The 13,674-nt window shown below is 43.8% G+C and overlaps 1 protein-coding gene across 2 annotated transcripts in view; it reads right to left on the bottom strand.

Annotated features, from left to right (window-relative positions):
• The window catches only part of LOC115653151 (host cell factor 2-like), a 100,471-nt gene that overhangs the window by 40,189 nt on the left and 46,608 nt on the right, over positions 1–13,674 (bottom strand). For both annotated transcript variants that reach the window (XM_030565961.1, XM_030565962.1), the window contains 3 exons: positions 5,722–5,822; positions 3,615–3,700; positions 1,411–1,492 (listed from right to left, as the gene is read on the bottom strand). In XM_030565961.1, coding sequence (XP_030421821.1) covers positions 1,411–1,492; positions 3,615–3,700; positions 5,722–5,822 — 269 coding nt within the window. The remainder of the gene's footprint in view (positions 1–1,410; positions 1,493–3,614; positions 3,701–5,721; positions 5,823–13,674) is intronic.

Here is a 13,674-nt window from a genome sequence, read left to right as displayed (position 1 = left end):
TAGGGTGACATTGAAAGAAGTCAAGAAACGATTTCTTTCCCTTTTCTTTCATGGGGGGGGGGGGCTAAATTGACGAGCTATACCCTGAACCATGCCGGACAATGTGTTTGAACTTACAGGCATTGGGAGCTCAGCCAAGAATGCAAATACTTTTCGGAGACTGCTGGGGACTGTGGGATAGCTGGAGTCCTCAGTACCCCCTCCCTCCCTCCATGAGTGTCCATTTGAGTCTCTGGCTTCCCGTTACGCTTGTCACGCAGCACTGTGCAGCCTGTAGAATTTTTTTTCAAACGCTTTGGCATTTCGTCTTCTGTAACGGAGCTCTGATAGAACAGATTTGTTTCCCCATACAGCGATTGGATCCAGTATCTCCCGTACGGTCCATGCTGGAGCTCTTTTTGGATTTGGGACTGCATCACCACCCGTGCTGATCAGAGCTCCACGCTGGCCAAACAGGAAATGAAAATCAAAATTTCGCGGGGCTTTTCCTGTTTACCTGGCCACTGCATCAGAGTTCAGATTGCTGTCCAGAGCAGTCAGTAGTGCACTGTGGGATACCGCCCGGAGGTCAATACCATCGATTTGCGGCCACACTAACCCTAATCCGATATGGTAATACCGATTTTAGCGCTACTCCTCTCGTTGGGGAGGAGTACAGAAACCGATTTAAAGACCCCTTTATATCGATATATAGGGCCTCGTAGTGTGGACGGGTACAGCGCTAAATCGGTTTAACTCTGCTAAAATTGGTTTAAACGCGTAGTGTAGACCAGGCCTCACTGTAGGTCACATTGTGAACCTCCTGCTCCTGCTCTTGAGCAGTTACTTGCTGATGTAGTCTCAAGGACTTCTACAGATCCACTTGGGTGAGTAACTGCTCACCAAGGGATGGAAGGGAGAGGTTCAGAGGCTTGCATGATCAAAAAGATAACAAAGGCAGCATTTCCTGCAATCTCTTGGGCAACAAAAAGTCTTGAATTAAAGTGGTTTACAGAGCTTGTCTAGAGAAACATTGCAACCTAACATAAGCCATAAAGTGCTGCGCAACCTTACATTACAGATTCAAGGCAAAACTGGAAGGCGTGATAACATCTTTAAGAGGATAGAGAGTGGTGTTAGATTTGGAGCATATATGTGTGTATAAATATTATACAACTTTTAATTAAATCTTACAAATTTTCAGTAAATTATGAAATGATTGATCATATATTGACTACAGAGATACATTTGTGCCTTTGGATGTATTTTTATGTAGCTCCACACATATTTAAAGATGTACTCAGGTTCATTTTATTACAATACTATGTCCTTGTGCAGCCATTTAGCTTTAGGATACTTCTGGATAGTATCTTGATCTATTCAGTGATTAAAAAATTGGGTTGACAACCCTCTTTTTGCATTTTTACTCACCTAGGCTTAATTTCATTACATCATTCTTTGGTGTTTTATTACCGTCTTTAGACTCACATATTCCTCCAAACAAATAGATATCCTGTTGGCAAGAACTACAATTGTAATACAATATATATGAGTCTGTACTCAAAATATTATCTTATGGAAAGTCTCTTTCCTTGCAATTTAACCGTATGTATCTAGAAAAACAACACGAAAACTCCCCTCTCCTCTCAACACACAGAGATCACCTGTCCCACCACACAAACAAACAAAAAAACATAAGTGAAGTGTGTGTGGGGGAGCCTAATTTTTTATTAACTCTTCTTACTAAGGAAAGAGAAGAGTAGACAATGTAATTGAAATCCAGTGGGCTCTCTCTATGTGGAACTAATTTACCATGGATTTACTGCTTGTGTTATTACACTAATGAGGCTATAGAAAACCTTAAAATAGACAGATTCTTGGGCATTCTGAACATTGTCCACATATTAGTGAATGCAAAAATACTGCAGAATTTGCAAGTAAGAGGTGTTTCAGACTGCAGGGAAAAGGAAGAGAATCAGTACTATCGCTCCACATCCAGGTTGTTGGATTCCCAGAAGGTGGCGCATATAGCATGGTAGACTTTAGAAAGAAAAAGATACGGCATTCAGCACTCTTTCAGCAACCTGCGCAGTGTGGCACAGAGGAAACTATGAGACATAAGCAAGTCATGCAGGAAGTAATGATATTTTTAAAAGTGAGCATAGTGTTTGCATGAAACTTATTTTCTACGCTTGACAGTATTGCAAACTGAACTCCTTCATTTATGCACTACTAAAAAGCACTGGCTGTGCTAGGAATCACCATTGCTCTGCCACTGGTCCTGAGCTCTGTGCTGGAAAGAATGCCACAAGAATTGTGAGGTTTGTTCAGCCTCCATGCCCATTCAGTCTACAGCAGTGCTGGGCAACCTGTGGCCTACGGGCCACCTGCGGCTCATCAGGGTAATCTGATTGCGGGCTGCGAGACATTTTGCTGACGTTGACTGTCTGCAGGCACAGCCCCCCGCAGCTCCAGCTCCAGCACCAGTGCAGCAAGCAGGTGCTTGGGGTGGCATGTCCCGCTCTTCGGTGGCAATTCAGCGGCGGGTCCCTCACTCCCTCTCGGAGCAAAGGACCTGCCACTGAATTGCCGCCGAAGAATGAAGCGGCGGCGGTAGAGCTGCCGCCGAAGTGCCGCAGATCGCGATCATGGCTTTATTTTTTTTTTGCTGCTTGGGGCAGCAAAAACCCTAGAGCCAGCCCTGGCTCCCAGTGGCCGCGGTTCTCTGTTCCAGGCCACTGGGAGCTGCGGGGCGGGGGCTGTGCCTGCGGATGGTCAACATCAGCAAAATGTCTCACGGCCCACAATCAGATTACCCTGATGGGCCGCAGGTTGCCCATCACTGATCTAGAGTCTCTCTGATGAGATTGCCGACTGTAGTGACGTTTATTGATGTGGGCACCTGTGCACTGGCAGCTGGATCACGGATATTCACTCACTCACACAGACCAAAAAGCTAGAGAGCAATAACATTCAAACTAGTAATCTGGGCTAAATTTGAACAAGTGACCTATACAACAAATGGATCACATTGTGCCAGTGATATTTATGAGGAAATCCCAACTGAAAACTTAGCACTTGCATATGGCTTTACATTTGAAGAACAAATATACTCCACTTTCAAGAATTAATGAATATATTCTGACAGCACCTGTGTGGGGTAAGTAAGTATTATTATCCCTGTTTCTCAGACGGGAAAATAGGGAAGAGATATTAAGATCAACTTTTTCTAAAGTGGCCATTTCTATCAGATGTCTCCATTTTTTGGTGTTCATCTTGAGACACTTTCAGAAGCACAGAGGACCCAAAATTCCATATGAAGTCAATGGGATCTGTGGGTGCTTAGCACCTTTGAAAATGAGGCCTCAAACTGAGTAGACAAAATTTAAAGGGCACTATAAGCTCATATAGTACCAGAGCCAGAATTCAAACTCAGAAGTTCCTGACTCCTACTCCTGTATTAGACTTCTTGATCATACTGCTGCTTAGAAAAAACTAGAGGTGAAATCTCATTACACCTTCTTTAAGAGTATATATCTAAGAAGTGTTGAGAAGGAGACATTCCTGCATCTTCCTTCCATATTGGAATTACAGAAAAAGTAAATCAGGACAGAAAAATGACATTTGGTCTATACCTTGTCATGGTGTGCTGTAAATGTGTGATGTGTCCTTCCACTGGGTAGCTCTCCCTTGACTCCACAATGATGCCAGGTTAACAAACCTGTTGGAAAAGAGTCTCACATAATTATATATTTTCCACTGATTTCCCTTGCTATCTGAAAATCATAATATTTACATACTACAGCCTTTTAAAGTGCAGCTATAATCTAAAAGCTGGTGGCAAAAATGGACTTGTGGTGGATCAGATTTATTTTCTTCCAATTTGTTCAGTTCACCAGCAGAAAACTTGGTGGGATAGCACAGTAAATTGTTGCAAGAAGCATTACTTGAAAGGCTAATAGATCAAAGGAAGTTACAGTTACAGTTCATGGGTTAACAAGACAGGGTGGTGCAAAACCACCAACTCTCACTGCCGAAAAAACAATGTGAGGGGAAAATATATTTTGCAGGTCAGCTGGAGTGAAACATTTTGAGCTAGATTGTGGCTTTTCAGTCACTGTCCTGAAGAGAAGGCTATTCAAGTAGCAATGCCTCAGAAGGAGCACTTGGGAGGTTGGCACAATATTTCCGGTGATGCTCCTTGCACATAAAAGGTGAGCATTCTGCTATCTTTATGTGCTAGCTCCACTCCACAAACTGATGCAGAGTGGGAGTGGGATCACAGCCCTGACTCCTCCCTCCTCCCTTTGCAGAGACCAAGGCTAGGCTGTCTTTGTGCTCTCCAAAGTGCAGGGAGCACAGGGACTGGTCTGTGTGTAACCTTTGCACAGCTGCAGAGAGGGGTAAATTGTCTTGTTCCCCCCTCTGGCCCTATGTAGTTGTGCAGGGGCCACACCTGGCCCCTTGCAACCATACTGAGGCCACATCCAATTTGCCCCCATGCAGTTTTACCTCAAACCTCTGATAAAAATAAAGCTGATTTTGCAGGTGGAAAACTCCCTTTACAGTGAAAAAGCCAAGGTCTCTGCAAAAATGGCCTATTTCCATCTGGACATATTACAATTCAAGTTTGAGTTGAGAAAGGGAAATTTCAATTAACTTATCCTAGAAGACAAACAGTTCACAAGAGGGGCTTGAGATAGTAGCTTGTTTCTAATGTCTTTTTTCCTGACTCAGTATAGGTGAAAGAAGCAGTTGTTTCCAGACAAATAATTTAATGACTGGCCCCTCCTAATAATTTGGGTTGTCCCTGAATCTGGTTGCAGCTGTAAATACACTAGATGTATTTTCATGAGGCAATATCCAAATGCATGACAAGGCCATACAATTATTTCATATCAGTTAGCTCATATCTAACCTAGGAAAGAAGATATTTGAAATGAACCATGAGAATTTCCCAGCAAGTACCTCAATTTACCCTGTGTGGTTCCTCTGAAGACAGTAAATGTGGTGGGTGAGGATGGATTTAAGTGGGAAGGAAAGAAAAAGGGATAAATTTTCATCTACACTCCAGCAGTGTGTGCCTGTTTCTATGACGCTTTTAAGGATTTCTATTTTGCAGGCCTATCAGATTTACAAATAAAGCAAATGTAATTAAATAAACTATGCAACTCTTTCAATATACTTTGGCTGGCTTTAATTTTCTGTTGTGAATTCACCTTTTCAGTATTATTTACAAGCTTATATTTAAGACTATATTCGTCGCGCATCTCTCAAAAACCAATAACAAAAATGATACTTCACACAAAGGTCAAAATTTTCTCCCCTCCTCTGTAGGTGCCCACTAATAGAGATGAACCTCAGTAGGTCTGCAGCACAAGGGCCAGGAAGAAACAATCCAAGAGTTCACAAAGTAGGTGCAAGCTCTTCAGCATTGTGTGGAGTCCAGTACAGAAGAAGCTCTTGCACAGCTACATGCAGCAGCTCTTTGGGGGTCTGACTAAAGTACCTACTGTTGTGCAGATTCTCCAGTTCTTCTATCAATGGAAGAGGCCTATCCTGTCCTCAGAATGGAGTATTGGCTGCAGAGCAATTCTGCACCAACTCTGGATCCTGCTGGGAGGTTAGAAATAGTACCATGGGATCTGTAAGACAGGTCTGTGATACTCCTCTTCTCTTATCATACTTTATATATCTATAAAATGTACTAAGAAGGAAATCATCTGCAATTCTAAAAGATACCTGTATCCAATGCGTGCACATCAGTGCAGTAAATATTTTCACCTGAACAACCGCCAAACATGTATATTACTTGTCCAACTGTTGCAAAAGCATGGCCTGACCTGGAAAGAATAAAATAACATTTGAAGCCCACAGTTTTTCTAACATTCACTAAGTAAGCAAAATTACTGAAACCAGAAGCAGCCAGACTTCTACTCATTACAGGTCAGAACAACACAGGGGAAAATATATCCTGTTTGTTGCACTCCTAGCAGTGTGGTGTTACAACATCTGTGCTTTCCTCCCCTTCTCTGAAGAAGCATTAGCTCTTGTTTCCATATTGTAGCTGCACATGTGCATGTGTGCATTATATCTATAAATAACTCAACCACTTTTCCTTCTCATTCCAGAGAGCTTCCCTCATCCACCTTTCAATATCCTGGGCTAAACTCCCAGCTCTCCAGGTGCACTAAAGTGGGGCTTGGTGAATGGAGGTGGGGTGGGTGGCTTAGGTGGTTTTCCCCACCTTTCCAATCCCCTGAACCTGAGGGATGGCAGGAAGTGTGCTGGCACAGGGATGGAGTAATCAGCCCTACATGAGCTCCTCTTGCCCCATCCTACGTAAGGGACATTTTGGGACCAGAGAGGAAGGGGACATGTCAGGGGTGGGGCAGGGCATGAGGTTCTCAAGTGATCCTTGGGGACTGTTATATGCCAGTACAGATAAATGTAGATATAAGAAGGCTACAACAAATCCGTTGTACAAAAGAAATCATCTGGTTAAAAAAGAAAAAAAAACATAATTTTCCAATTAAAGCATAATTAACGAAGACTAGACAGTTGTACATCCGAAAAATCATTTCTTCATAGTAACTCAGATACAACAATTCCGTGTCTTAAATTGGCATTATAGAATGAAAATTTCTACACTAAATTATATCCTAAAGGAGAAAGAGCAGCCTTAAAATCATAGATAGGAGAATTCTGGCAGGAGAGAGCTTTTAAAAATGTTCACATTGATCATATTGATTCTCATTTCTTTCCAATCCAGAGAGGAGAGAGTTTTTGCAATGAAAAAATGTTTGGCTTTCTTAAAGTCCAAAAAGTTTCCCAAAATGTGAATATAATAGGCTGGACTTAAAAGTGAATGTATGAGTAGCATCATTACAATATCATACTTTCATCATGAATAAGAATTTGCAGTATTCAAAAGTAATGTAGGGCCAGAGTTTTAAAGGTATATTAAAGGCTTATAGATACAGATAGATGCCCAGTCGGATTTTAAGAGCACACAGGCACCTAATTTTCATTGATATCAATAGGAGTTAGGCACTTTTGTAAATCCCACTAAGCATCTATCTGCAGCTTTAGATACCTGAATACCTTCAAACGTCTAGCCTGTAAATATTTTATTAAAATATAAAAGCCACAGGAATCAATTTAACCCTAAATGTGATCTGTGAAGTATTTTTTTTAAATTGGTCTGATGTCTCTTTCTTTATAAAGACTGCTCGAATGCCTTCTTTATTATTTACTTTGTTAGTACTTGCTTTTCACCATAAAAATACAAGGGTTCAGGACTGTCAAGCCTGACAGCCTGACTGGGAGGCATAGGGGATGTTTATGGTGATAGAAGAGAGTGCTGGATCTTTTAACAAATGCTCCCTTAATTCCAAATGTTAATGTGTCATTGGAATTAAATAGGTGTTACTAAAACACCCCCCCAAAAGGGTTTTAAACAGTCTAACTAAATCTCTCTCCCATAATTGCACTCTTTGGGGTGTTGTGATGTCACCATTTCAGTAGTTCTCCAGGCATTGTAAAGTCTTTCAGCCCAGTCAAGACTGCATTGCTAATACAAAGAACAGACATATAATTTTACAAGACTTTCAAGCCTTTTTTATACAGCATAGAGAAAGATACAAACTGGATATAGTTTCCTATGCAGGTCACCAGCGATACACCTAAATCCCTGATTTATTAATTTTTAAGGTCTCAGGGAAGATCACAAAACCTTTATAAAACTGGGATTTTATAACTACTAATTTTGATAAAAATTATGGAAATGAAATTGACAAGAGCACAAATTTTGAGTAACAAGGATATTGAGGGGCTGGAGAATTAGGACCTTATCTTTCAACTGTTAGCATGTAAGCATCTGCTGCACCTTTTTTAGGGCCCAATCAATTGCAGAATTGGGCCCTATGAGGGAGCAAAGAAACTGCCATCTGGCACAGTGGGGATTAAAGAACATCTTTGGGTTCAGCTAGCCCTACCCTGCTATACCTGCAGCCAATACCAGGTCTGTAGGGGGTAGAAAAGAAGGGAGGCTGGCTCATTTGGGGGCTGACTGGTGAGATGGCAGGAGATATCTGCCGGTTGAGATGGATCAGTCACCTGCCAGCCAGCACAGCCACTTGAGGCAAGTCAATGTTCCCCTGCCAAGGGGAGTATGCAAATAAGCCCTGGCTGATGGGTATTTGGACTAGTGGGGCCATGCCCCAAACTAAAGAGACTTGTAGGAAGTAACCCACGGAACACACACTGGGGAGCAGACCCAACTCTCCTGTTTAGGGGTAGACCTACATAGGGCCCTGGGCTGGGACCCAGTGGAGAGGGAGGGCCTGGGTCGCCCTACCATCCTCTCTGGCCTTACAGATTGAAAGACCAGCTACTCGGCCACCTGGCCATGGAAAACCCTATACCAGGGGTCAGCAACCTTTCAGAAGTGGTGTGACGGCTCTTCATTTATTCACTCTAATTTAAGGTTTCGCGTGCCAGTAATACAGTTTAACATTTTTAGAAGGTCTCTTTCTATAAGTCTATAATATGTAACTAAACTATTGTTGAATGTAAAGTAAATAAGGTTTTAAAAATGTTTAAGAAGCTTCATTTAAAATTAAATTAAAATGCAGAGCCCCCTGGACTGGTGGCCAGGACCTGGGCAGTGTGAGTACCACAGAAAATCAGCTCATGTGAAACCTTCGGCACGCGTGCCATAGGTTGCCTACCCCTGCCCTATACCAATATAGTTAAAGCTGTAACAACTTTTGAGTGTAGATAAGACCATTGCTAAAGAATTCCAATGACCTTAACTGAGTCTCCATGCAGGTGTGAAGGTCCATGGAGCTTAGTTCAGAACTGGAGCTCAAAGTTTCTATGGTGTTAACGAAAGTGACACTGGTGGCAGGGAAGAGACACTTAGTGAACAGTCATGTAGCCCTGCCAATGCATCTCAATCATAACGTGCAACATTTTGGCTGAGAGGAAAAATAAACTTTTAAAGGTACCCTAATCTATTTACTTTGGCCAGGTTCTTGTTGGTTCATAGTAAACAGCAGGAGCAGGATGTGGACAGCTGTAAAGGAAGCTGTGAATTGTGGAGCACTACTTCATGGAGGCTTGATCTGCTGCAAATGGAGGGCAGGGTGTGTGTGTGACACACATTCCTAAGTAGGATGCTGCACTCCAAGGCCTTGCAGAACTCCTCTGTGGGAAGTCTATTTAATCAAGCCTTGCCCAGGTGCAAAGATTTAAGCCTATTTACTAATTCCCCACCTACTTGTTTTCTTTGCAATGAGTAATTCCATGTCATCAAAATATAGATACAGAGCCAGGGTCAGAATAAATTCTATTTACAACCAATTCTTTGTGCATCTGATATATAAAGCAGAACTTGTGATTTTTAGAGTAAAGCTTTTTTCATGGTAAATGCAAATGTATGAGAAATATTTTATTTCCATGATAATTACTGGTTTTAAAGTACTTTGAATGATTGCTTCAAATCACATGGCTATATTAGAAATCCCTTAATTTAAAAACATACCTGTGACTTGAAGCACCTCTTATGCATAGCCTATGCACTATTGTAGTAATCTTTGTACAAAATATGCCTTCTGAGGTTTCATTTGAAAACTAATAACTCACTTATCATTAATATTTTTGTGCGATGTATGTATGTGGTGGGTATTAAGAGTTATGATATGTGCCAGAATTATATTCTTAAAATGTGTTTCACAAGCAGTGCATAAGCACAGTCTGCCTTAAAAAAAAGAATATGGGCAATTTACATATATATGTTGTAAACAGGGCTATCAAATTAAGAAGGTGGTGAGAGGGGGAGACTGAAGGAAACAGAACGATTTGCATTTTAGCAAACAGCAGGAAGGGAAGAAAAAACATGGAGCGTCCTTCACCATTAGACTTTATATCACCTTCCTCACAGCTTAGATAAACTTTACTTTCCGGGGTAATCTTTAGGAGAATCCATTTCAAAGGTTTACTGGTCTATAAAAATTGAGGGGCTGTAGACAGGCTGCTGGGGTCAGGGCTGCTGAACCAGGGCTGGCTGCATAATACACAGACACTCAGAGTGTGACCTGCGTGCTTGTTGCTAACAGAGCTACAGTAGCAAACATTGAGACACTCTGTAGTACCGGGTATGAGATGGCACAGCTCCTCAGTAGTCTGGATTGTACCGAAGAAGGTGACAGTGTAAGGGTACGTCTACACTATGGGATTATTCTGATTTTACATAAACTGGTTTTGTAAAACAGATTGTATAAAGTCAAGTGCATGCGGCCACACTAAGCACATTAATTCAATGGTGTGCGTCCATGGTCCGAGGCTAGCGTTGATTTATGGAGCGTTGCACTGTGGGTAGTTATCCCATAGCTATCCCATAGTTCCCGCAGTCTCCCCCGCCCCTTGGAATTCTGGGTTGACAGCCCAGTGCCTGATGGAGCTAAAACAGTGTCGCGGGTGGTTCTGGGTACAGCCTCACCCCTCCCTCCGTGAAAGCAGCAGACAACCATTTCGCGCCTTTTTTCCTGGGTGAACTCTGCAAACACCATAGCACAGCAAGCATGGACCCTGCTTAGATCAAGACTGCAATCGTGGACGTTGTAAACACCTTGCGCATTCTTGTGCAGTCGATGCTGAACCGGGACCTGCAAAGCCAGGCGAGGAGGAGGCGGCGGCTACGGCAGCGCGGCAACGAGAGTGATGAGGACATGGACACAGAATTATCTCAAACTGTGGGCCCCTGCGCTTTGGAGATCCTGCTGGTAATGGGGCAGGTTCTAGCCATTGAACACTGATTTTGGGCCCAGGAAACAAGCACAGACTGGTGGGACCGCATAGTTTTGCAGGTGTGGGACGATTCGCAGTGGCTGCGAAACTTTCGCATGCATAAAGTCACTTTCATGGAACTTTGTGATTTGCTTTCCCCTGCCCTGAAACGCCATAATACCAAGATGAGAGCAGCCCTCACAGTGGAGAAGCGAGTGGCAATAGCCCTCTGAAAGCTTGCAACACCAGACAGCTACCGGTCAGTCGGGAATCAATTTGGAGTGGGCAAATCTACTGTGGGGGCTGCTGTGATGCAAGTAGCCAAAGCAATCATTAAGCTGCTGCTGCGAAAGGTTGTGACTCTGGGAAATGTGCAGGTCATAGTGGATAGCTTTGCTGCAATGGGATTCCCTAACTGTGATGGGGCGATAGATGGAACCCATATCCCTATCTTGGCACCGGAGCACCAGGGCACCCAGTACATAAACCGCAAGGGGCACTTTTCAATGGTGCTGCAAGCACTGGTGGATCACAAGGGATGTTTCACAAACATCCACGTGGGGTGGCCAGGAAGGGCTCATGATGCTCGCGTCTTTAACAGCACTGCTCTGTTTAAACTGCTGCAGCAAGGGAATTACTTCCCAGACCAGAAAATAACCGTTGGGGATGTTGAAATGCCTGTCGTTATCCTGGGTGACCCAGCCTACCCCTTGATGCCATTGCTCACGAAGCCATACACAGGCAGCCTGGACAGTGGTCAGGAGCTGTTCAACTACAGGCTGAGCAAGTGCAGAATGGTGGTAGAATGTGCATTTGGCCGTTTAAAGGCCTGTTGGCACACATTACTGACTCGCTCAGACCTCAGTCAAACCAATGTCCCCTTTGTTATTGCTGCTTGCTGTGTGCTCCACAATCTCTGTGAGAGTAAGGGGGAGACCTTTATGGTGGGGTGGGAGGCTGAGGCAAATCACTTGGCCGCTGATGACGTGTAGCCAGACACCCCAGGGCGATTAGAAGAGCACATCACGAAGCGGTGCACATCAGAGAAGCTTTGAAAACAAGTTTCATCACGGGCCAGGGTACGGTGTGACTGCTGTGTTTGTTTCCCCTTCATGAACCGCCCCCCCTTTATTGACTCCTTCCCTGTAAGCAACCCACTCTCCCCATTCGATTACAGCTTGCTTAAGGAAATAAAGTCACTATCGTTTAAAAATAGTGTATTCATTATTAAAAAGTAATTATTAAAAGAGGCAGAGAACTGACAAGGTATCCCGGGTGTGGTTTGGGAGGAGGATAGGAGGGAAGGAAAAGGCCATTAAACACATTTCTATGTAATGACAGCCTTTTGGTTGGACTGTCCACGGGGGTGGAGTGGGTGGGTGCATGAAGCCTTCCCCCATGCGTTCTTACACGTCTGGGTGAGGAAGATATGGAACATGGTGAGTGGTGAGGGTGGTTACACAAGGGCCGCAGCGGCACTCTGTGACCCCGCTGCTCTTCCTGAAGATCCACCAGACGTCAGAGGATATCAGTTTGATCACGCAGCAGCCCCAGAGTTGCATCCCGCCACCGCTGATCTTCCTGCCTCCACCTCTGATCTTCCTGCCTACACATCTGATCTTCCTGCGGACACCTCTCATCTCGAGCATCCCTCCTGTCCTCACGTTCACTGGCATCTTTCCTGTAATTTGATACCACGTCCTTCCACTCATTCAGATGAGCTCTTTCATTGTGGTTACTTCCATGATTTCCAAGAACATTTCGTCTCACGTCTTCTTTTTCCTCCGCCTTATCTGAGATAGCCTTCGGGATGGAGTAGGGAGGCTTGAAAAATGTGCAGCTGCATGAGGGAGGGAAAAAAGGGAGAGAAGTATTTAATAAGATACATTTTACAGAACAATGGTTATACTCTTTCACAGTGAACAAACCTATTCACCTTGCATAGCACATGTGATTTCACTACAAGGTCGCATTTTGCATCTTAATATTGAGTGTCTGTGGCTTTGGTGTTACAGATCTCACAGATGCAGGTCTGGGCATCAGAATTCAGCTTGCATGCGGTCATGGTAAGCCATTGTCTTTCGGCTTCTCCAGCCTTCATATACACAGTGCCCTCTGATGCTTCTTTCCTGTTAACATGCAGCAGCAGAAGCCACTCCCCCATCCAGTTCTCTAGGATGATTGCTTTACCCCTCCCCCCACTGCATGGCTGGTATCATGGAAGATCACTGCTAATCACCCCCCTTTCCCCCACCACCACATGGCCGGTAGTTGGGAAGATTCCTGCTAGCCAAACGTAAAAAAGCTCAGCGCTATCCTTCCTCCCCTCCCCCCGCTTGGCTATGTGCAAGGAAGGATTTCTTTTAAGCAACAGCCCAGGAGGAAAATGGCCATCTCTGTCCCCTTAATTAAATTCCTGAATTTCAACCAGGTTACCATGAACGATATCACTCTGCTGAGGATAACAGAGCGAGATAAAGAATGGATGTTTCTTGAATGCCAGCAATCACTGGGACCATACGCAGCTATGCTTTGTCATGCAATGATACCCGATTACTTGCTACATACATGGCGTGGTAAAGTGTCCTACCATGGTGGACTGAACAAGGCTGCCTTGCCCAGAAACCTTCTGCAAAGGCTTTTGGAGTACCTCTAGGAGCGCTTCATGGAAATGTCCCTGGAGGATTTCTGCTCCATCCCCAGACATGTTAACAAACTTTTCCGTAACTTTACTGGCCGCGAATGCATCCCAAACCCTCATGGCAAATCAATCATTAAAAAACGCTTGCTTTTAAACCATGTTTTATATTTACAAAGGTACACTCACCAGAGGTCGCTTCCGTGGCTTCACTGTCTGGGCTAGTGGCTTGGGAGGGCTGGGAGGGTAATTCCATTGGGGTCACA

The sequence above is a fragment of the Gopherus evgoodei genome, chromosome 6 (genome assembly GCF_007399415.2).
Source record: "Gopherus evgoodei ecotype Sinaloan lineage chromosome 6, rGopEvg1_v1.p, whole genome shotgun sequence".
Classification (NCBI taxonomy): Eukaryota; Metazoa; Chordata; order Testudines; family Testudinidae; genus Gopherus; species Gopherus evgoodei.
The sequence above is the reverse complement of the archived record's forward strand: the minus strand, read 5'-3'. Positions and strand labels throughout refer to the sequence as shown.